At 41.8% G+C, this 24,588-nt stretch overlaps 1 protein-coding gene across 2 annotated transcripts in view; it reads left to right on the forward strand.

The window, feature by feature from the left end:
• The window catches only part of SPG21 (SPG21 abhydrolase domain containing, maspardin), a 40,492-nt gene extending 16,779 nt beyond the window's left edge, over positions 1-23,713 (forward strand). The window contains exons 4-9 of one of the 2 annotated variants that reach the window (XM_032624789.1): positions 1,611-1,691; positions 2,578-2,723; positions 4,688-4,796; positions 5,428-5,535; positions 21,400-21,540; positions 23,027-23,709. In XM_032624789.1, the coding sequence (XP_032480680.1) occupies positions 1,611-1,691; positions 2,578-2,723; positions 4,688-4,796; positions 5,428-5,535; positions 21,400-21,540; positions 23,027-23,143 (702 nt within the window). In that variant the 3' untranslated portion in view covers positions 23,144-23,709. Of the gene's footprint in view, positions 1-1,610; positions 1,692-2,577; positions 2,724-4,687; positions 4,797-5,427; positions 5,536-21,399; positions 21,541-23,026 lie in introns of both variants that reach the window. The other variant, XM_032624788.1, reaches the window with a different exon arrangement.
• Positions 23,714-24,588: the final 875 nt, after the last annotated feature.

The raw sequence follows: 24,588 nt of genomic DNA on the forward strand, positions 1-24,588 counted from the left end.
GTCTTTGTTCTGCAGCAGTGATTTCCACCAACCTGTCTTACAACTCACTTATTCATTCTTTTATCTCATTTATTTTGCTATCAATTCCTTCTGTTCTATTTTTCATTTCAGTTGTATTGTTCATCTCTGTTTGTTTGTTCTTTAAAGCTTCTAGCTCTTTCTTAAACATTTCTTGTATCTTCTCGATCTGTGCCTCCATTCTTTTACCAAGATCTTAGATCATCTTTACTATCATTACTCTGAATTCTTTTTCAGGTAGCTTGCCTATCTCCACTTCACTTGGTTGTTCTTCTGGGGTTTTGTCTTGTTCTTTCATCTGGAACATATTTCTCTGCATCTCATTTTGTCTAATTTTCTGTGTTTGTGGTCTCTATTCCTCAGGTGTCTCGTTATGGCTTCTTTGCCTTTGGGTATAGAATATCTTTTTTGGTAGGCTCAAGTTTTTTTTTTGTCAGCAGTTAGTTGTGATTTTGGTGTTTTCATAAGAGGAGGTGAGCTCAAGTCCTTCTACTCCACCATCTTGTCTCCAGTTTTTTTTTTTCCCTTTGTGCTTCCAGTCTCACTTGCTCATAGAGTCCTGAATGCATAGGCCTTCCACCTGGTACTTCAAGCCAGAGTTTCTAGTGTGAAATGGCTGTGCTTGACACCTCAGCTCTGCTACACTCTGTAAGGCACAGACATTTTTAAATTAAAAGATTCATAAAAATGTCATCTCCTTTCTTTTAGGCTGTCATCTGACTCAAATTCTCAAATTTGCAGCTAGGAGAGTCTGTTCTCCATCCTGCTTCAGAAAAGTGGAATCCTATCCACAAGTGGAATTTTAATAGTAAAAGTAACATATTACATCATATCTGAAATTATCCCATCATTTACATGGCAGTATCTATCCCAGTGATATGTCAATGGCAAAATGAATCTAAGTGCTTAAAACAGCAAGCCTTTAAGATGGGTTTTACAGGTATTAAAGAGAGGGGAACTCTTAGGTGACAAGCCTGAGTCTCCTAGAAAGGAATTAATGACTTGTGTTTCTTTTTCTTCATTATTGTCAACATTAATAGGCTACTTAGGGTCAAGCATCTGAAATTTTTGGTCACAAACAAAAGTACTACAAGAAATCAGATAGAATGACTAAGTCATTAAAAGTAGAGGAACAATTTTATTGAATACTGCCTTAAAGAAATGCTACCAAAAAGAGAGGAAACTCTCCTTAGAACAGATTTTATTTCTAGTTCTCCTGAGCCATAATTCAGAACGAAATTAGTTTAAAGGGAAAAAAGAATTTCTTTATTTGAATGGGTTCTGCTCTGTTCATCCTTGAACCTCCGAGTTTCTTAGCTATTTGGAAAGGAAATTGATGTGACTTAAAATTGTGTACATAATATCACTAAAGTGTGCTTTTTTATTTTTAAAATTGCTCTATTAGAGAAAATGTGAATTTTGAAGTTGAGGATAAGATGAGAGCTTATTTTCCACATATTTTGAATAAGGAGCAGAGATTAAGCAAATGAGAAATGCTATTATGAAAGTCCTAAATTTTTCAGATATATATGAGTTGTATTTTACCTCTACAGTTTTTAAAATAAATTTTACATTTATTGTTATTATTCTAGTTGCAGTATCCAGTTTATTGGGACCATCTTGAATTCTGTGATGGATTCAGAAAACTTTTAGACCATTTACAGTTGGATAAAGTGAGTCCCTTGAAACTAATTACTCACATGTGATTTTAATGCAACATTTATTGATACATTGTTAAGTCTGGTGTTGTCTTTTATTTTTTAATAACAGCTCTTTTGAGATAGAATTCACATACTGTACAGTTTACCCTTTTAAAGTGTATAATTCACTGTTTTTTAATATATTCACAGTATGTACAACCATCACCACAGTCAATTTTTGAACATTTTTCCACCCCAAAAAGAAACCCCATACTTAGCAGCCACTCCCCACCCTTCCTCCCTGGAGCCCTGTTTCTATGGATTTGCCTATTTTGGATATTTTATGTAAATGGAATGATGTAATCTGTGGTCTTTTGTGACTGGCTTTTTTCACTTAGCATAACACTTTCGGGGTTCATCAGTGTTACAGATTATATCAATATTTCATTCCTTTTTATTGTCAAATAATATCCCATTGTATGGCTATAACACATTTTATTTATCCATTCATCCTTTGGTTTGTTTCTATTGGTTAGGTATTATGAGTAATGTTGCTATGAACATTCTTATACAAGTTTTTGTGTAGACAGATGTTTTCAGTTCTCTTGGGTACATGTCTAGGAGTGGAATTACCGAATCATAGTTTTCTTAAACAGAAATGACAAAGTAGTTTAATTTTCTAATGTAATCTATGAATATTTTTTAACTTGTGTAATTTATATGCACACTTGTATTTTTTCTTGACAGGCTGTAGACATTGCATTTAAATACAATATTTTCTAAACTTCTAACTGCTGTAAATATTTCAGTCTAATGACTGGTGATGACATTGTATTCTGTGGTTGGTGATAATTAAAACAATTTTTTTTGATACTTCAAGATCATTGTTTTTAGGATCCTTGTGTTTGTTTCCAATTAGGTTCATCTCTTTGGGGCTTCTTTGGGAGGCTTTTTGGCCCAGAAGTTTGCTGAATACACTCACAAATCTCCCAGAGTCCATTCTCTCATCCTCTGCAATTCCTTCAGTGACACTTCTATCTTTAACCAAACATGGACTGCAAACAGGTAAGAATGTAAACATTCAACCAACATTTTTTTATTTTCAGTGGAATTTTGAAAGTGTTGGCTTTTGGTTTTTCGATGCATTAGGGAGGGAGAGGCCATATATACTTGTGTCTTTTGAAACCACCCTGGCTTTTAAAATTAGAAACAATCACCTTTGGAAAAGAAAAGAATTGAAAGAGTTCTAAATTCAGTTGTTTCCACTACTCTAAATCATTGTCTAGCTTTATTTACTATACGTTCACATGCCTTTACAGTTTAGTGCATATGTAACTGATACTGTGTTCTGCTTGCTCCACTTAGTATTTTGTGTACACAGTCCTGTTGTAGTTTTTTAAGGCCTTTGGCTTCTCCCAATTTTTCATCATGTTCTACTGTAAATCTTTGTATAAATTACTTTTGTTCCTTCCCTTTCTGAGTTATTTTCCTGAGATATGTTCCCCAAAAGGGAGCGATTAGAGCATTTAGTCTGTCAGCAGATGTTCTGCACATCTTGACACTTTTACAACGTTAGTCTGCTTTTTAGAAAGATGGAAATGGTGGAATGCTTTGCGGGGCAACTAGTGGGGTACCTGTTTGCTCTGAGCCATCCCTTTACTGATTTTATCATTTTAATTAACTTGATAGATGTCTAATGTTACCTTAAAGCTGACTTCATGATATTTCTTTCATTGCTAGCAAGGCTAGGCTCTACCGCAGAAAGCAACCTAGTAACTAGACCTACCTGTGTGATCAGATTGATTTTCATATAATGTTCTAGGTAAACATTGTTTTCATGGTTTTCACATCTACTCAACATTCACTCTGAGTTTTAAAATATTTCTCCTGATATTTTCTCAGTTGTTTACTCAGCATTCATGCAGCAATTTCTTGTATACATCAGACACAGATACTTCATGTCCAGATAATGCACTAAGTCATTGATTATTTTTGATGATTTTTCATGTTTTAATTGTCAGAAGCCAAGACTTCCCCCGCTTCGTTTGTGCTCTTGCATATCAGCTACTTTTTATCAAATGTCTGAGTGCTTACCGTGTGCCACACAGAGGCTGCAGGGGCAAACAGAGCCAAGAGGATGCGCCCTCTGCAGAGCACACCTAGGCAGCATCACCTTTAGAAGATAAGGAGCTGTGGGGTAGAGAACTTAGAAAGATCACTGAAGGTGATTGAAAGATGGCTGTCTGGTCCTTGTGAGGGAAGCCCACTGAGAATATGCATCAGAAGGTGGTCTGCACGTGTTTTGTGGTTTTTTTTTTTGGCTGCGGCCTGTGGGATCTTAGTTCCCCAACCAGGGATCGAACCCATGTGCCCTGCATTGGAAGCATGGAGTCTTAACCATTGGACCACCAGGGAAGTCCCTGGTCTACACCTTTTATAAGTCATTTTCAGCATAGGGTAGAGAAATTCATGTTTACCCTGTATAATGGCTCTCAGTGTAATTAGTGGAGTAAATACTAATGACAGATCACATATAGAAATACATAAAGATTGAATTGCCTTGAATTAGCCCAATTGAACCCAGTAGTAGCAATAGGAGTTATAATAACTCTGATTTTCCTATTTTGAAATCTATCTTTAATCAAAAGGTGATATAAACCTTAAGGTTGATATGGTAAGTGTTCAGTTTACCGCAAATAGGTTAGCCATTGGAATAAGGCCAAATAGAAAATAAAATCTTGGAATCATCAGAATGTCTACCTCTGTAAAGGCATTTTTGAAATATTGCTTATAATTATTCCAAATCCCCAAAAGTTGGATCATATTAAACCATAACTCGGAGCTTGAGAAAATGTATACAAAAACTAGATGCTTCAAAACTAGCTCTTTAAAAGGAAGAGACTAGGTTTTTTTTAATCTCTAGGTCCCAAGTACCTAGCTAATACGAAGCTTCAGTGTTGAATGAATATTTGCCATTTATGTGTAGTCTTGGAAATTTAAATTATCAGGTCTTTTTTTTTTTTTAACAGCTTTTGGCTGATGCCGTCATTTATGCTCAAAAAAATAGTTCTTGGAAACTTTTCATCTGGCCCAGTGGACCCTATGATGGCTGATGCCATTGATTTCATGGTGGACAGGGTAAGGATCATGGCCTTGGGGTGGGGACACCTTGTACTCAGAATTTTCATGTCTGCTTGGTTCCTGAAGAAATACCTGTCTCACTGTGTACCAGAGGTATTTGTTAAGCGTTCTTCCATATTAACTTTACTACATCCAGACAGATATTCCTGCTGCTGAGTAATTCATCAGAATCACTTGGGGGAGCTTTTAAAAATACAGATTCTAAGGCCTCACACCAGACCATTGAACTAGAATCCCTGGCCGAGGGCGCTGGGAATCTGTGTTTTTACCTCACCCCTCCTCTTCCACCTCCCCAGGTAAGTGTGATGGAGCAGGTCTGTGGACTTGCATTTAGGGACTACTGGGATAGATGTTTTTCTTCGGAGGCCTCTACTTAAATATCTACCTGTCCTCTTGGAGCTGCTGGAATTGGCTTGGCGCCCCCAGGCACCTGGTGGAAGAGTCGGCTCAGGTTGAGGGCTGTGGAAGGCCAGATGCCCAGAATAGAAAAATGTCACCACTTGCAAGGCCCAGTTATGGTCTCAAATACACTGTTTCCTCAGTGGTGACCATACTGGCCCCACCACACATAATACCACCTTTCTAAGCACCGATATTATCTGTGGATTTTGTTTGTTTCTTTCTGCAGCTGGAAAGTTTGGGGCAGAGTGAACTGGCTTCAAGACTTACCCTGAATTGTCAAAATTCTTATGTGGAACCTCATAAAATTCGGGACATCCCTGTAACCATCATGGACGTAAGTTTTCTTTTAAGTAAAATAGATGCTTTGCCTTTTCTATGTATGTGTCAAGATCCACCTTATAATTATTTTATGATTTTTCAGTGTGCCTCTTCAAATACTGCCTTGGATTTTCTTTATTTTTACCCCCCAGCTTTTTCAAATCCAAAATAATCTTTTATTGCTTATCCTGTATTTTTCCTGGCAGGAATAACACCATTGAAATCAAAGTAAATTTAAACAAACATGGTAGTCCTGACCCATTTTGGTTTGCTTTGCTATTCTCATCAACAGATGTTGCTCTTTAGCCGAAATTACAAATCTGGGCAGTAAAGTGAAGGTGCCTCGTGAGTGCAGAGAATCATGAATTCCATAAAGTCTAACACAAAAACTTGCTTCTTATATATTTTTTAATTGTAGTGAAATATACATAACAAAATTCACCATTTAAATCACTTTTAAGTGTACAGAGCAGTGACATTAAGTACATTTACAGTCTGGTCCAACTGCCACTGTTATCTATCTCCAGAACTTTCCAGAACTTTCCATCATCCCAAACCGAAACTCTGTACCCATTAAACAATAATTCCCCATTCCTCCCCCCAATCCCTACTACTAACCTTTATCTTACTTTTCTCTATGACTTTGCCTATTCTAGATACCTCATGCAAGTGGAATCATATAATTCTCTTTTTGTATCTGGCTTGTTTCACTTACTTAGCATAATGTTTTCAAGGTTCATCCACGTTACAGTATCATTCCCTTTTAAGGTTGAATTATACTCCATTGTACGTATATACCACCTTTTGTTTATCTTCTCATCTACTGACACATTTGAGTTGTTTCCACCTTTTGGCTATTGTGAACATTGGTGTACAAATATACCCATTTGAGTTCCTGCTTTCAATTCTTTTGGGTAGTGCATACCTAGAAGTAGAATTGCTGAAACATTTGGTAATTCTATATTTAACTTTTTGAGGAACTGCCTTACTGTCTTCCACAGGCGCTGTACCATTTTACATTCCCACTAGCAATGCATAAGGTTTCCAATTTCTCCATATCCTCTCCAGCACTTGTTATTTTCTGTTTTTCTTGATAGTAGTAGCCACCCTAATGGATGTGAAGTGGTATCTCACTGTGGCTTTGACTTTTTATTTTAATCATATAACTGTTCTGTCTCATAATGGATTTATTCCTAAGTGCAAGTAACATGGTATTTTTAAGAACTGATTTTTATCAGGAAATTATCCATTACAAACATGTACAATAACTTATCATTCTACACTATAATTCCAACATTTACCATGACACAGAGCAAGCTTTTTCAATACTCTCAGTGAAATATATGGTCCTCACAGGGCATTTGCTCTGCCTGCCCTTTCAAAGTTGTGTTCACCACTTAGGTACACGGTCACTTAAAACTGTCTACAAGTTTTAGCAAGGTACACGGTCACTTAAAACTGTCTACAAGTTTTAGCAAGGTGGAGATGCACCTATTTTTATTTTCATGGGTTCTTTTGTTTCTTTTAAATTACTTTGAATAATTCTTTGCACGTGCATAAACATAAATTTGTATGAATACTGAAAGATTCTAGAGTCATATATTCCAAACTTCTAACAGTGGCTCCCCCAGAAAAGGGTTTGGACTTCTTATAAAAATTTTTTTTTAAATTCTTTTTCACTGAGTATATGCTACTTATATAACTGTTTTAATTTTTTAAATAAAATTTTCTTTTTTCTCTTTTTTTTATAAATTTTTTTATTTATGGCTGCACTGAGTCTTCATTGTTGTGCCCGGGCCTAGTTGTGGCAAGCGGGGGCTACTCTTTGTTGCGGTGCACGGGCTTCTCATTGCAGTGGCTTCTCTTGTTGCGGAGCACAGGCTCAGTAGTTGTGGTGCATGGGCTTAGTTGCTCTGCGGCATGTGGGAGCATGAACCCATGTCCCTGCGTTGGCAGGCGGATTCTTAACCACTGCGCCACCAGGGAAGTCCCTATAACTGTTTTTAAATTAATAAGTTCTTTTGGGGTTTCGTGATCTTTTTGAAAGTAGTATTGTCAATGATTGTTCGTGGGACTTCCCTGGTGGCTCAATGGTTAAGAATCCGCCTGCCAATGCAGGAATCCGCCTGCCAATGCAGGGGACATGGGTTGGATCCCTGGTTCGGGAAGATCCCAGCCCTGCGCCACAACTCCTGTGCCTGCGCTCTAGAGCCCGTGCTCCACAAGAGAAGCCACTGCAATGAGAAGCCACACACCACAACAGAGAGTAACTCCCGCTCACTGCAACTAGAGAAAGCCCACACACAGCAACGAAGACCCAACTCAGCCAAAAAAAAAAGATTGCTATTAATATTCTGTTAATTTACTTATGTTTGAAAAGATTGCTATTAATATTCTGTTAATTTACTTATGTTTGAGGACAAAGGAAATTCATGGTAGAATTTTTTCTGCTAAACAGTGCAAGAGACATTTGGCAAAAAAATCTGTATTAATGTTTGACATTGGAGTTAGAGTCACCAGGGATGAGCAAGAGGGCTCTAGAAGGGTTCAGCCATGTCTGTTGAAAGGAATGCATGGCGGGTGGGGGGTAAGGATTAGGGTAAGGGTTACAGAACGGGTACAGTTTAGGGTACAGGTAAGGGTACGAAAACGGGTTAGGGATAGGGTACGTGTTAAAGTACGGCTTAGGATTAGGGTATGGGTTAGGGTTAGGGAATGGGTACGGTTTAGGTTACACGTTAGGGTACGACAACGGGTTAGGCTTAGGGTACGTGTTAGGGTACCAACTAGTAGTGTTAGTGTACGGGTTAGGATTAGGGTATGGTTCGGGTAAGGGTTAAGGTAAGGGTTTTGGTTAGGGAACGGGTATGGTTTAGGGTACAGGTTATGGCACAACAGGTTAGGTTATGGCACGACAACAGGTTAGGGCACGGGTACATGTTAGGGTACGGGTTAGTTTTAGTGTACAGGTTAGGATTAGGGTACAGGTTAGGTTAGGGTAAGGGTTAGGGTACGACAACAGGTTAGGCGTAGGGTACGTTTTAGGGTATGGATTAGTGTCAGTGTACGGGTTAGGGTAAGGGTGAGTGTTAGGGTTACGGAACGGGCACGGGTTAGGGTACAGGTTAGAGTACGTGTTAAGGTATGGGCGTTAGTGTACGGGTTAGGATTAGGGTATGGGCTAGGGTAAGGATTAGATTTAGTTTTAGGGTTAGGGTTAGGGAACGGGTACGGTTAAGGTTACAAGTTAGGATACGACAATGGGTTAGGATATGCGTTAGGGCATGGGTTAGTTTACAGGTTAGGATCAGGGTATGGGTTAGGGTAAGGGTTAGGTTAAGGGTTAGGTATGGTTTAGGGTACAGGTTAGGGTACGACAATGGCTTAGGGTACCCGTTAGGGTACGAACTAGTGTTAGTGTACGGTTTAAGATTAGGGTACGGTTAGGGTAAGGGTTAGTGTAAGGCTTATGGTTAGGGCTAGGGAATGGGTACGGTTTCGGTACAGGTAAGGGTACCAAAACGTGTTAGGGTTAGGGTACGTCTTAGGATTAGGGTAAAGTTAGGGTAAGGGTTAGGGAACGGGTACGGTTTAGGGTACAGGTTAGGGTACGTTAGTGTACGGATTAGGTTTAGGGTATGGGTTAGGTTTAAGGTTAGGGAACCGGTAAGGTTTAGGGTGCAGGTTAGGTTATGACAATAGGTTAGAGTTAGCGTACGTGTTAGGGAATGGGTTAGTGTAAGGTTTTGGGTTCGGGTTAGGGTCCGTGTTAGGGTAAGGGTTAGGGTACGGGTTATTGTTAGTGTACGGATTAGGATTACGGTACGGGTTAGGTTAGGGTTAGGGAACGGTTACAGTTTAGCATGTAGGTTAGGATACGACAACGGGTTACTGTACGTGTTAGGGTATTCGTTAGTGTACGGGTTAGGATTAGGGTACGGGTTAGCGTAAGGTTTAGGGTTCAGGTTAGGGTTAAGGAACGGGTACGGTTTAGGGTACAGGTTAGGGTACAACAACGGTTTAGGGTTAGGGTACATGTTAGGGTATGGGTTAGTTTACTGTTTAGGATTATGGTGTGGGTTACGGTAAGGGTTAGATTAAGAGTTAGGGTTAGTGTTAGCGTTGGGTACAGTTTAGGGTACGTGTTACGGTACAGATTAGTGTTAGTGTACGGGTTAGGATTAGGGTACGACTTAGGGTAAGGGTTAGGGTATGGGGTTAGCATTAGTGTATGGGTTAGGATAAGGGTTAGCGTAAAGGTGAGGGTTAGAGTTGGGTTATGGAGCGGGTATGGTTTAGGGTACAGGTTAGAGTAGGACAACGGGTTAAGTTTAGGGTATGTGTTAGGGTGCAGGTTAGTGTACGGGTTAGGGTTAGCGTAAGGGTTAGGATAAGGGTTAGGGATAGGGATAGGGATCAGGTACCATATAAGGTACAGGTTAGGGTACGACAACGGTTTAGGGTACGTGTTAGGGTACGCGTCAGTGTTAGTGTACTGGTTATGATTAGGATACAAGTTAGGGTAAGGGTTAGTGTTAGGGAACGGGTACAGTTTAGGGTACAGGTTAGCATATGATAACTGGTTAGGTTTAGGGTATGTTTTAGGGTATGGATTAGTGTTAATGTACAGGTTATGATTAGGGTATGAGTTAGGGTAAGGGTTAGGGTTATGGTTAGGGAACTGGTATGGTTTAGGGTACAGATTAGGGTACGACAATGGGTTAGGGTATGTGTTAAGCTACAGGTTAGTGTTGTTTTACGGGCTAGGATTAGGGTACCAGTTAGGGTTAGGATAAGAGTTAGAGTTACAGTTAGAGAATGGGTACAGTTTAGGGTGCAGGTTAGGGTACAAAAACGGGATAGGATTAGGGTACGTTTTAGGGAATGGGTTAATGTTAGTGTATGGATTAGGGTAAGGGTTAGGGATAGGGAACGGGTACGGTTAAGGTACAGCTTAGGGTACGACAATGGGTTAGGGTTAGGGTTAGTTTTAGCGTATGGGTTACGATTAGGGTAAGGGTTATGGTAAGGATTAAATTTAGGGTTAGAGCCAGGGAACGGGTACGGTTTAGGGTACAAGTTAGGGTATGACAACGGGTGAGGGTTAGGGTATGTGTTAGGGTATGGGATAGTTTTAGTGTACGGGTCAGGGTTAGGGTTAGGGAATGGGTACAGTTTAGGGTACCGCTTATGGTACGACAATGGGTTAGGGTACATGTTAGTGTATGGGTTAGTATTAGTATGTGGGTTACGATTAGGGTACAGGTTAGGATAAGGGTTAGGGTTAACGTTACTGAACGGGTACGGTTTAGGGTACAGGTTAGTGTATGACAACGTGTTAGGGTACATGTTAGTGTTAGTGTACAGGTTAGGATTAGGGTATAGATTAGGGTCCGGGTTAGAGTAAGGGTTAGGATTATGGTTAAGGTTAGGGAATGGGTAAGGTTTAGGTTACCGGTTAGGGTACGAAAACGGGTTAGAGTTAGGGTACATGTTAAGCTATGGGTTAGTGTTAGTGTACGTGTTAGGGTACAGAATAGTGGTAATGGACGGGTTAGGATTAGGGTACTGGTTAGGGTAAGGGTTAGGGTTACGAAACGTGTGTGGTTTAGGGTACAGGTTAGGGTACGACATTGGGTTAGGGATAGGGTATGTGTTAGGATATGAGTTAGTGTTGCGTACGGGTTAGGATTAGGTTACGGCTTAGGGTAAGGTTAGGGTTAGGGAATGGGGTATAGGGTATGACAATGGGTTAGGATTAGGGTATGTTTTAGGATATGGGTTAGATGTAGGGTACAGATTAGTGTAAGGGTTAGGTTTAGTGTAGGGAATGGGTACGGTTTAAGGTACAAGGGTACGACAACGGGTTAGGGTACATGTTAGGGTATGGGTTAGTGTTAGTGTATGGGTTAGTGTAAGGGTTAGGGATAGGGAATGGGTACAGGTTAGGGTACGACTGAGTTAGGGTAAGGGTTAGGGTACAGATTAGTATTAGTGTACAGGTTAGGTATGGGTTAGTTTTACTTTACAGGTTAGGGTTAGGGATAGGGATAAGTACGGTTTAGGGTACAGCTTAGGGTATGACAACAGGTTAGGCTTAGGGTATATGTTAGGGTATGGATTAGTGTTAGTGTACAGGTTAGGATTAGGGTACGGTTAGGGTAAGGGTTAGGGAACGGGTATGGTTTAGGGTGCAGGTTAGGATACGACAACGGGTTAGGCTTAGTTTATGGGTTAGGGTAAGAGTTAGGTTTAGGGTTAGGGAACAGGTACGGGTTAGGTTACAGTTTAGGGTACGACAATGTTAGGGTTAGGGTAGGTGTTACGGTACGGGTGTTAGTGTACCGGTTAGATTTTGGTACGGGTTAGGGTAGGAAATGTGAATGGTTTAGGGTACAGGTTAGGGTATGACAACGTGTTAGGGTATGGGTTAGTGTACAGGTTAGGATAGGGGTACGGGTTAGCGTAAGGTTTTGGGTTAGGGTTCAGTTTGGGGTACAACAGTGGGTTTGGGTTAGGGTACGTGTTAGGGTAAGGGTTAGTATTAGTATATGGGTTAGGATTAGGGTACTGTTTAGGGTACAGGTTAGGGTATGGATTAGTGTTAGTGCATGGGGTAGGATTAGGGTACTGTTAAGGTAAGGATTAGGATTATGGTTAGGGAATGGGAATGGTTTAGGGTACAGGTTAGGGTACTACAACGTGTTAGGATTAGGGTACTGGTTAGTGTTCGGGTTAGGATTAGGTTACGGGTTAGGGTAAGCTTTAGGGTATGGGTTAGGATATTGGTGTGGGTAAGTTTAAGGGTAAGAGTAAGGGTTAGAGTTGGGGAATGGCTACGGTTTAGGGTACAGATTATGGTAGAACAACAGGTTAGGTTTAAGGTATGTGTTAGGGTACGGGTTAGGATTAGGGCACCATTTAGGGTACAGGTTAAGGCACGACAACAGGTTAGGGTACGTGTTAGGGTACATTTTAGTGCTTCGGTTACAATTAGGTTAGGGAACGGGTATGGTTTAGGGTACAGGTAAGGTTATGACAATGGGTTAGGGTACGTGTTAGGGTTAGGGTACAGGTTAGTGTTAGTGTATGGTTTAGGATTAGGGTATGGGTTAGGGTAAGGGTTAGGGTTATAGGGAAAGGAAAGGGTATGGTTTAGTGTACAGGTTAGGGTACAAAAACGGGTTTGATTTAGGGTACGGGTTAGTGTATGGTTTAGGTTAGGGTACTGGTTAGGGTAAGTGTTAGAGTAAGGATTAGACTTAGGATTAAGGTTCGGGTTAGGGAACGGATACGGTTTAGAGTGCAGTTTACGGTATAACAAGGGAGTAGGGTTAGGGTGGGTTAGGGTACATGTTAGGGTAAGGGTTAGTGTTAATGTACGGTTTAGGGTACAGTTAGGGTAAGGGATAGGGTAATGGTTAAGTTTAGGGAATGGGTATGGTTTAGGGTAAAGGTTAGGTTATGACAATGGGTTAGGCTTAGGGTACATGTTAGGGTACAGATTAGTGTTAGTGTACGGGTTACGATTACAGTACAGTTTAGGGTACAGGTTAGTGTACGACAACTGGTTAGGTTTAGGGTACGTGTTAGGGTAAGGGTTAGGGCTAGGGAATGGGTACAGTTTGGATACAGGTAAGGGTATGACAATGTGTTAGGATTAGGGTAAAGTTAAGGTAAGGCTTAGGGTAAGGGTTAGCGTTAGGGTTAGTTTTAGGGAACGGGTATGGTTTAGGGTACAGGTTAGGGTACAGCAATGGGTTAGTGTACAGTTTAGGGTGAGGATACAGGTTAGCGTAAGGTTTAGGGTTCGGGTTAGGGAATGGGTACAGTTTGGGGTACAACAATGGGTTTGGGTTAGGGTATGGGTTAGTATTAGCATATGGGTTAGGATTAGGGTACTGGTTAGGGTAAGGGTTAGGGAACAGGTACGGTTTAGGGTACAAGTTAGGGTACCAAAACAGGTTACGCTTACGGTACGTGTTAGGGTATGGGTTAGGATTAGTGTACAGTTTAGGGTACAGGTTAGTGTACGACAGCAGGTTAAGCCTCGGGTATGTGTTATGGTATAGGTTAGTGTACGGTTTAGGATTAGGGTACGGGTTAAGGTAAGGGTTAGGGTGAGGGTTTGGGTTACGGAACGGTTTAGGGTACAGGTTAGGGTATGACAGCAGGTTAGGGTACGGGTTAGTGTACGATTTAGGATTAGGTTATGGGATAGGGTTAGGGTTATGGATAGGGAATGGGTACGGTTTAGTGTACAGGTTAGGGTACGAAAACGGTTTTGAGTTAGGGTACATGTTAAGGTATGGGTTAATGTACAGTTTAGGTTAGAGTACCGGTTACGGTAAGTGTTAGAGTAAGGATTAGATTTAGGATTAAGGTTCAGGTTAGGGAGCGGATACGGTTTAGAGTGCAGTTTACGGTATAACAAGGGAGTAGGATTAGGGTACGTGTTAGGGAAAGGGTTAGTGTTAGTGTACGGCTAGGATTAGGGTATGGGTTAGGGTACAGTTAGGGTAAGGGATAGGGTAATGGTTAAGTTTAGGGAATGGGTATGGTTTAGGGTAAAGGTTAGGTTTTGACAATGGGTTAGGGTATGGGTTAGTTTTAGTTTATGAGTTAGGATTAGAGTATGGTTTAGGGTAAGGTTTAGGTTAAGGGTTAGGGTTAGTGTTAGGGTACAGGTTAGGGTGCGACAATGGGTTAGGCTTAGGGTACGTGTTAGGGTACAGATTAGTGTTAGTGTATGGGTTAGTATTACGGTATGGTTCAGGAAAGGGTTAGGGAACGGGTACGGTTTAGGGTACAGGTTAATGTACGACAACTGGTTAGGTTTAGGGTACGGTTTAGGGTAAGGATTAGTGTTAGGGTTTGGGTTAGGGCTAGGGAATGGGTACGGTTTGGATACAGGTAAGGGTATGACAACATGTTAGGGTTAGGGTACGTCCTAAGATTAGGGTAAAGTTAGGGTAAGGCTTAGGGTAAGGGTTAGAGTTAGGGTTAGTTTTAGGGAATGGGTACAGTTTAGGGTACAGGTTAGTGTATGACAATAGGTTAGGGCTAGGGTACATGTTGTGGTATGGGTTAGTATTAGTGTATAGCTTAGGATTACAGTACGGGTAAGAGTAAGGGTTCGGGTTAGGGAACAGGTACAGTTTAGGGTACAGATCAGTGTTAGTGTACAGGTTAGGATTAGGGTCTGGTTAGGGTAAGGGTTAGGATTAGGGTTAAGGTTAGAGAACGGGTAAGGTTTACGTTACCGGTTAGGGTATGAAAACGGGTTAGAGTTAGGGTACGTGTTAAGTTACAGGTTAGTGTTAGGGTAAGGGTTAGGATTACTGTGCGGGTTAGGGTAAGGGTTAGGGTATTAGGGTTAGGGTATGTATACGTTTTAGGGTACAGGATAGGATATGACAATGGGTTATAGTTATGGTATGTGTTGGGTATGGGTCATTGTTAGTATACGGTTTAGGATTAGGGTACACGTTAGGGTAAGGGTTAGGGCACGGGTGCGATTTAGGGTACAGTTTAGTGTATGACAGCAGGTTAGTGTTAGGGTACAGGTTAGGGTAAGGGTTCGGGTACGGGTTAGGGAATGGGCATGGTTTAGGGTACAGGTTAGGGTACTACAACGAGTTAGGTTTAGGGTATGTGTTAGGGTACGTGTTAGTATACGGATTAGTATTAAGGTACGGTTTGGGGTAAGGTTTAGGATAAGGCTAGGGTTAGCGTTAGGGAACAGGTACTGTTTAGGGTACAGGTTAAGGTACAACAACGGGTTAGGATTACGGTACATGTTAGGGAATGGGTTAGTGTTAGCATATGGGTTAGGATTAGGGTACAGCTTAGGGAACAAGTACAGTTTAGAGAAAACGTTAGGGTACGAGTTAGTGTTAAGGTACGGGTTAGGGTTAGCGTACGGGTTAGGATTAGGGTACAGGTTAGGGTAAGGCTTCTGGTAAGGGTTAGGTTAAGGGTTAGCGTTAGGATTAGGGAAAGGATAGGGTTTAGGGTACAAGTTAGGGTATGACAACAGGTTAGGCTTAGAGTATGTTATGGGTACCAATTAGTATAGTGTATGGGTTAGGATTAGGGTACGGTTCGGGTAAGGGTTTTGGTTAGGTTTAGAGTTAGAGAACTGGTACGGTTTATAGTACAGGTTAGGGTACAACAACGGGTTAGGGTACGTGTTAGTGTACGGGTTAGGATTAGGATAAGCATTAGGGTAAGGGTTAGGGTTAAGGTTAGGGAACCGGTAAGGTTTAGGGTACTGGTTAGGGTACGAAAACGGGTTAGAGTTAGGGTATGTGTTAAGTTACGGGTTAGTGTTAGTGTACAGATTAGGATGCGGATTAGGGTAAGGGTTAGAGTAAGGATTAGGAATAGGGTTAGTGTTAGGGAACGAGTGTGGTTTAAAGTACAAGTTAGGCTATGACAACGGATTAGGGTTAGGGTACAGGTTAGTGTTTGATTAGGATACAGATTAGGGTTAGGGAACGGGTGCGGTTTAGGGTACAGGTTAGTGTGTGAGAACGGGTTAGGGTTATGGTACGTTTTAGGGTACAGGTTATTAGTGTATGGATTAGGATTAGGGTACGGGTTAGGTTAGGGTGCAAGTTAGGGTATTCGTTAGTGTTAGTGTACAGGTTAGGATGAGGATACGGGTTAGCATAAGGTTTGGGGTACAATGGGTTTTGGTTACGGTACGTGTTGGGTAAGGGTTTGTATTAGCATATGCGTTAGGATTAGGGTACGGGTTAGGGTAAGGGTTAGCGTTAGGGTTAGGGAACGGGTACGGTTTAGGCTACAGGTTATGTACAACAACGGGTTAGGCTTAGGGTATGGATTAGTGTTATTGTATGGGTTAGGATTAGAGTACAGATAAGGTAAGGGTTAGGAAATGGGTATGGTTTAGGATACAGGTTAGGGTACAACAACGGTTTAGGGTTAGGGTACATGTTAGGGTATGGATTAGTTTTAGTTTACGGTTTAGGGTTAGGGTTAGGTATAAGATTAGGGAATAAGTACAGTTTAGGGTACGAAAACAGATTAGGGTATGAGTTAGGGTACGGTGTTAGTGTACGGTTTAGGATTAGGGTACAAGAACGGGTTAGGGTACATGTTAGTGTATGGGTTAGGATTATGTTACATGTTAGGGTAAGGGTTAGAATTAGGGTTAGGGAACGGGTATGGTGTAGGGTACAGTTTAGGGTATGACAATGGGTTAGGATTAGGGTACGTTTTAGGCTACGGGTTAGTGTTAGTGTGTGGGTTAGTATTAGGGTACGGGTTAGGGTTAAGGTAAGGGTTAGAGTTAGGGTTACGGTTAGGGAATGGGTACGGTTTAAGGTACAGATTAGGGTACGACGGTTTAGGGTTAGGGTATGGGTTAGTGTTAGTGTACTGGTTACGACTAGGATACAAGTTAGGGTAAGGGTTAGAGTTAGGGAATGAGTATCGTTTAGGGTACAGGTTAGGGTATGACAACAGGTTAGGGTTAGGATAGGGTTAGGATACAGGTATGGTTTAGGGTATGGGTTAGTGTTAGTGTACAGGTTAGGATTAGGGAATGGGTAGAGTTTAGGATACAGGTTAGTGTAGGACGTGGGTTAGGGTATGTGTTAGGGTACAGGTTAGTTTTGGTGTACAGATTAGGATTAGTGCATGGGTAAGGGTTAGGGATCGGGTACAGTTTAGGTACGGGTTAGGGTAAGAGAACAGGTTAGGCTTAGGGTACTTATTAGGGTACAGATTAGTGTTAGTGTATGGGTTAGGATTAGGGTATGGTTCGGGTAAGGTACGGGTTAGTGTTAGGGTACGTATTAGGGTACGGGTTAGTGTTAGTGCACAGGTTAGTATTAGGTTACGGGTTAGAGTAAGGGTTAGGGAATGGGTGAGGTTTAGGTACAGGTTAGTGTACAACAGCTTAGGGTTAGGGTATGTGTTAGGATACGGGTTACTGTTAGTGTACAGGTATTAGGTTACGGATTAGAGTAACGGTTAGATTTAGGGATCAGGCTTGGTTTAGGGTACAGGTTAGGGTACGACAACGTGTTAGGTTTAGGGTACTGTCAGGGTACATGTTAGTGTTAGTATTAGGGTACAGGTTGTGGTAAGGGTTATGGTTAGGGTTACGGAATGGGTACAGTTTAGGGTACAGGTTAGGTTACGACAGCTGTTTAGAATTAGGTCCCATGTTAGGGTACGAGTTAGTGTACAGGTTAGGTTTATGTTACAGGTTAGGGTAAGGGTTAGAGTTAGGATTAGGCTTAGGGAATGGGTATGGTGTAGGGTACAGTTTAGGGTACGACAGTGGGTTAGGGTTGCGTTGCGTTTTAGGTTACGGGTTAGGGCAAGGGTTAGGGTAAGTGTTACGATTAAGGTAAGGGTCAGGATTACGGTTACTGTTAGGGAACGGGTATGGTTTAAGGTACAGGTTAGTGCACCATAACAGTTTAGGGTATGTGTTACGGTATAGGTTAGTGTTAGTGTACTAGTTACAATTAGGATACGAGTTAGGGTAAAGGTTAGCATTAGGGTTAGTGTTAGAGAATGGGTATGGTTTAGGGTACAGGTTAGGGTATAACAACGGGTTAGGCTTAGGGTATGTGTTAGGGTACTGGTTAGTGTTAGTGTATGGGTTAGGATTAGGGTACGTGTTACGATAAGGGTTACGGGAAGGATGAGGGTTAGGATTATGGTTATGGAACAGGTACGGTTTAGGGTACAGGTTAGGATACGACAACGGGTTAAGTTTAAGGTATGTGCTAGGGTACATGTTAGTGTTGGTGTACCAGTTAGGATTAGCGTACAAATTAGGGTAAGAGGTTTAGGGTTAGGGCTAGGGAATGGTATGGTTTAGGGTACAGGTTAGGGTACGTGTTAGGGTACAGGTTAATTTTGGTGTACAGGTTAGGATTAGTGTATGGATTAGGGTACGGTTTAGGGTACAGGTTAGGGAACGGGTACAGTTTAGGGTAGGGGTTAGTGTATGGATTAGGGTACGGTTTAGGGTACAGGTTAGGGAACGGGTACAGTTTAGGGTAGGGGTTAGTGTACGGGTTAGGATATCGGTATGGTTAATGGTAAGGTCAAGGGTAAGGGTTAGGGAACGGGTAGGGGTTAGGGTACAGGATAGGGTATGACAACAGATTAGGGTTAGGGTATGTGTTAGGATATGGGTTACTGTTAGTGTACAGGTTAGAGTATATGTTAGGGTAAGGTTTAGCGTTAGGGTTAGGGTCTGGGTTTGGGTTAGTGTTAGGGAACGGGTATGGATTAGGGTACAGGTTAGGGTACGACAACAGGTTAGGGTTAGGGTATGTTTTAGGTACGGGTTAGTGTTAATGTACGGGTTAGATTCAGGGTACAAGTAACAAAGTAAGGGTTAGGGTTAGAGAACGGGTATAGTTTAGGGTACAGGTTAGTGTACAACAACAGGTTAAGTTTAGGGTATGGGTTAGTGTACAGGTTAGGATCAGGGTCCGGCTTAGGGTTAAGGTTAAGGTTAGGGAACAGGTAAGGTTTAGGTTACCAGTTAGGGTACAAAAACGGGTTAGAGTTAGGGTACGTGTTAAGTTACGGGCTAGTGTTAGTGTACGGGTTAGGATTATGGTACAGGTTAGGGTAAGTGTTAGGGTTAGGGAACATATACGTTTTAGGGTACGGGTTAGTGTAAGGGTTAGGGTACGGGTACGGTTTAGGGTACAAGTTAGGTTATGACAACGGGTTAGGCTTAGGGTACGTGTTAGGGTTAGGGAACGGGTACAGGTTAGGGTACGACAACAGGTTAAGCTTAGGGTTCGGGTTAGGGTACGGGTTAGGATGAGGGTACGGTTTGGCGTAAGGTTTAGGGTTATACTTAGGATTAGGGAACAGGTGCAGTTTAGTGTACAGTTTAGGGTACAACAAGGGATTTGGTTTACAGTATGGGTTAGGGTATGGGTTAGTATTAGTATATTGGTTAGGATTAGGGTATGGGTTAGGGTAAGGTTTAGGGTAAGGATTAGAGTTAGCATTAGGGAACGGGTACGGTTTAGGGTACCAGTTAGGGTATGAGTTAGGGTATGGGTTAGTGTTTGTGTACGGGTTAGGATATTGGTGTGGTTAACAGTAAGGTCAAGGGTAAGGGTTAGGGAATGGGTACGGTTTAGGGTACAGGATAGGGCATGACGATGGGTTAGGGTATGTGTTAGGGTATGGGTTAGTGTATGGGTTAGGGTAAGGGTTAGGTTTAGGGTAGGGAATGGATACGGTTTAGGGTACAGGTTAGCGTGCGATAACGGGTTAGGGTACGTGTTAGTGTTAGTGTACAGATTAGGATTAAGGTACGTGTTAGGGTAAGGGTTATGGTAAGGGTTAGGTTTAGGGTTAGCGAACGGGTATGGTTTAGGGTACAGGTTAGGGTACGACAGCGGGTTAGGGTATGTGTTAATGTACGGGTTAGTGTTAGTGTATGGCTTAGGATTAGGGTATACGTTAGGATAAGAGTTAGGGTAAGGCTTAGGGTTAGGGTCATGGTTAGGTTTAGTGTTAAGGAACGGGTATGGATTAGGGTACATGTTAGGGTATGAGTTAGTGTTAGCGTATGGGTTAAGATTAGGGCACGGGTTAGTGTAAGGGTTAGGGTTAGGGAACGTGTACGGTTTAGATCACAGTTTAAAGTACAACAACGGATTAGGGTATGTGTCAGCGTACAGGTTAGTGTTAGTGTACGGGTTAGGATTAGGGTACGTTTAGGGTAAGGGTTAGGGTTATAGTTAGGGTATGGGTACAGTCTAGGATACCAGTTAGTGTATGACAACAGGTTAGGATTAGGATACGTGATATGGTACGGGTTACTGTTAGTGTATGGGTTAGGATTAGGGTACGGGTTAGGGTAAGGGTTAGGGTATGACAATGAGTTAGGGATCGGGTACATGTTAGGGTATGGGTTAGTGTTGCTGTACGGGTTAGGATTAAGGTACAGATAACGGTAAGGGTTAGGGTAAGGGTTAGGGTTAGGTTTGGTGAATGGGTGCGGTTAAGGTACAGATTAGGGTATGACAATGGGTTAGAGTATGGGTTAGTATTAGTGTACAGGTTAGGATTAGGGTACGGGTTAAGTTTAGGTTAGTGTTAGGGAACGGGTACGGTTTAGGGTACAGGTTAGGGTCCGACCACGGGTTAGGTTTAGGATACGTATTAGGGTACCGGTTAGTGTACGGGTTAGGATTAGGGTACGGTTAGGGTAAGGGTTAGGGAGCGGGTACTGTTCAGGGTACAGTTTAGGGTATGACAACAGTTTAGAGTTAGGGTATGTTTTAGGGTTAGTGTTAATGTATGGGTTAGTATTAGGGTACGGGTTAGGGAATGGGTAGGGTTTAGGGTACAGGTTAGGGTATGACAACGGCTTAGGGTTAGGGTACGTGTTAGGGTACGGGTTAGTGTACGGATTAGTATTAGTGTATGGGTTAGGGTAAGTGTTAGGGAATGGGTAGGGTTTACGGTACAGGTTAGGGTATGACAATGGATTAGGGTACACGTTAGGGTACAGGTTAGTGTTCGTGTATGCGTTAAGGTTAGGGTTAGGGAACGGGTATGGTTTAGGGTACAGGTAAGGGTACGACAACGGGTTAGGGTTAGGGTATGGGTTAGTGTTAGTGTACAGGTAAGGGTTAGGGTAAGGTTAGGGTAAGGGTTAGTGTTAGGGTATGGGTACGGTTTTGGGTACAGGTTAGGGTATGACAACGGGTTAGGGTTAGGGTACAGGTTAGTGTTAATGTACGGGTTAGGATGAGGGTAGGGGTTAGCGTAAGGTTTGGGCGGGGGGCAGTCCTTTGCTGAACATGCAAAGAACACACTGAAATAACAGTTTGGGCCTCATGTTCTGTTAAAGGTGTTTGACCAGAGTGCACTTTCAACTGAAGCTAAAGAAGAAATGTACAAGCTGTATCCTAATGCCCGGAGGGCTCACCTGAAAACAGGAGGCAATTTCCCTTACCTGTGCAGAAGTGCAGAGGTGAATCTCTATGTACAGGTAGGTCCTAGGTTGGATCCCAGAGCACTTTGAACATGGAATCTGGTTTGAAACATAAAGTTTTATTTATTTTCTGGTCGTCGAGTAAGAGAACTACAGAATTCTCTGTAGGAATGAAGCATTGACTTGATAAATCGGTCCACATTAGTAACTTACAGGAGAATTCAAGCATATTAGAGCCACCTGAGGGACTCTATGCCCACTATCCCTTTTCTAAGAACCACAGGCCTGAACTCACACACTGAAGCAGCCGTTTGGTACAATGGGACCTTGGCTCCTGGACGCAATGAATTCAGCCAGAGCAGGACACCAGACTTAAATGGAGTCAATCTGAATCCCATGAAGTGACTTCTTGGTCTAATTTTAATGCATTAAAACACACGCACACAAACAAACACTACTTCTTCTAATACCTGCCTAAATGGATATTAGAATAGTGGTGAGAAATGGTTGCTTTGCAATTTGGCAAGTAGTATCAACAGCCTTAAAAAACCAGTCACGTTCTTTGATCCTGTTGTCCACATGTGGCAACAGATCCTGAGGAGAGGATCATAAATACAAAAAAACTTGATTCCCAGAGATAGTCATTACAGTGCTAGAACAGCAGAAGATGGGAAGGACCTGATTCGTAGCAGCAGAGGGGAAGGGTAAACACCGACTGGTGAAGCAGCATGTGGCAATTTAAGGTGTTAACAACAATTTGTAGTTACCTGGAAAGACTGGTTACATATTAAGTGAGGAACAAAGATCCCAAATTGTGGTTTTGGTTTGTTTTTGTGTTTTTTTGTTTTTTGCCTGCATTGAGTCTTCGTTGCTGCACGCGGGCTTTCTCTGGTTGCAGCAAGCAGGGGCTACTCTTCGTTGTAGTGTGCGGGCTTCTCATTGTGGTGGCTTCTCTTGTTGCAGAGCACAGGCTCTAGGCATGCAGGCTTCAGTATTTGTGGCGCACAGGCTCAGTAGTTGTAGCTTGCGGGCTCTAGAGCACAGGCACAGCAGTTGTGGCGCACGGGCTTAGTTGCTCCACAGCATGTGGGATCTTCTCAGACCAGGGCTTGAACCCATGTCCCCTACATTGGCAGGCGGATTCTCAACCACTGCACTGCCAGGGAAGTCCCCAAATTGTGGTTTTTAAAATTTTTTTGACTTTTCTGTTTTCTAATTTTTCTAATTAGTATGTATTACTCTAATGTTTTAGTGTATATATTTTTATTGAGGTATAGTTGATTTATAATATTAGTTTCAGGTGTTCTATATAGTGATTCAACAATTTTATAGAATATACTACATTTAAAGTTACTATAAAATATTGGCTATATTCCCTGTGCTGTACAATATATTCTTGTAGCTTATTTTATACATGGTAGTTTTGTACCTTTTAACCCCCTGACCTTATCTTGCCCATTCCCCCAGCACTCTGTAATTTTAGAACTAGAAACCATTAATGCACAACAGTGATGTTTAAAATAATTATTCTGCATTTCTGCAGATACATTTGCTGCAATTCCACGGAACCAAATATGCGGCCATTGACCCATCGATGGTCACTGCTGAGGAGCTCGAGGTGCAGAAAGGCAACCTTGGCATCAGTCAGGAGGAGCAGTAGCTGTTAGAGTTGGCTCTTAGTGATGAGCGATCCAGTGTGTCCGTACAGTGACATCAGTGCCCACCAGTCGGCCTCTCTCTTCGGTTCGTCAGGTTCACCGGTTATCACTGTGTTTGGAACTAGGACTGATTGTCATCTTCGTGACAGGCGGCAGCTCTTCTAAGCCAGTGTAACTATTCCCTCTTCAGTTTTTTTAGCTTTTGAACTTAACGAAGTACTTTTGAAGATTCCCATTTTAAGAATTGTGAAAATTTTGCTACCAAAAGTCTTCACCACTGTGTTGTTAAGTGAAAGTTAATTTCTGAATTTGGGGATTCTGTGGATTTTTTTCCTTTCCTTTCTTCCTGTTATTTGCTGTAAATGCTGCACATCCACATTGTGTATCAGAAGGACATTGGTTATTTTTATGCTTTCTTGGTTATAACTTATCAGAGTGCCAAGGCTGTCACCCACTGTTTGCTCTCCTGCAAATGAACTACTTCTAATTTCCAGTTAAGCAGATTGTTTTCAGTTTGGGCTGTTGTCTTTATACCCATTACAGTCTTTGGAATAAAAATTCAATTTGAGTGAGTGGCTTTTGTGATTATCACAGCTGCCAACTGGGCTACCTACACATAGGACTCTCTGAGAATCAGACTGATGTTTGCCAAGCCTGTGTGTCTTTCTTTGGGTTAAGTTACTTAAGCTCTCTAAAGTGCAGTTTGCTCATTGTTAGATTACAGAAACAATCCTTTATTGAGCTGCTGCTATGTGCAAGGTACTTTTCATACCTGCTTTTTTTTCCCCCTCAGTGGAAGATTTTAAACACACATAAAGTACAGAAAATAGTATAATGAACTACATCCACATTACCCAGTTTCAAAAATTATCAACTCATGGACTGTGTTGTATCATCTCTTATCCAACCCTCACTTTTTCCACACATACTCCTATGAATGAATGATTTTAAGGCAATTTCTGGTACCTTACTTCATCTGTACATTTCTGTATGTACCTTCAAGAGATAAAATAATGCCATTATCACACTAAAAAATTCACCAACAATTCCTTCATACTAACATCCAGTCAGTGTTCTTATTTGTGATTATCTCATAAATGTCTTTTTACAGTTGACTTGTTCTAATCAGCTTCCAAAGTTGACACTTTGGAAAGACCAGAACCTACCAAAAAGGTCTTCTACAACTAAAGATAATATAAAGAAGGAACCACAACAAGATGGGCAGGAGGGGTGGAGTCACAATACAGCCAAGTCCCATATCCCCAGGTCGGGGACTGACATACAGGAGAATTGCAATTGCAGAGGTTCTCCCAAAAGAGGGTTCCAAGCCCCAAGTCAGGCTCCCCAGCCCAAGGGTCCTGCACTAGCAAGATGAGCACCCAGAGCATTTGGCTTTAAAGGGCAAGAGGGGCTTATTTTCAGGAGTACCAGAGGGCTGGTGGAAACA

Source organism: Phocoena sinus, chromosome 2, assembly GCF_008692025.1.
Source record: "Phocoena sinus isolate mPhoSin1 chromosome 2, mPhoSin1.pri, whole genome shotgun sequence".
In the NCBI taxonomy this organism is placed as follows: domain Eukaryota; kingdom Metazoa; phylum Chordata; class Mammalia; order Artiodactyla; family Phocoenidae; genus Phocoena; species Phocoena sinus.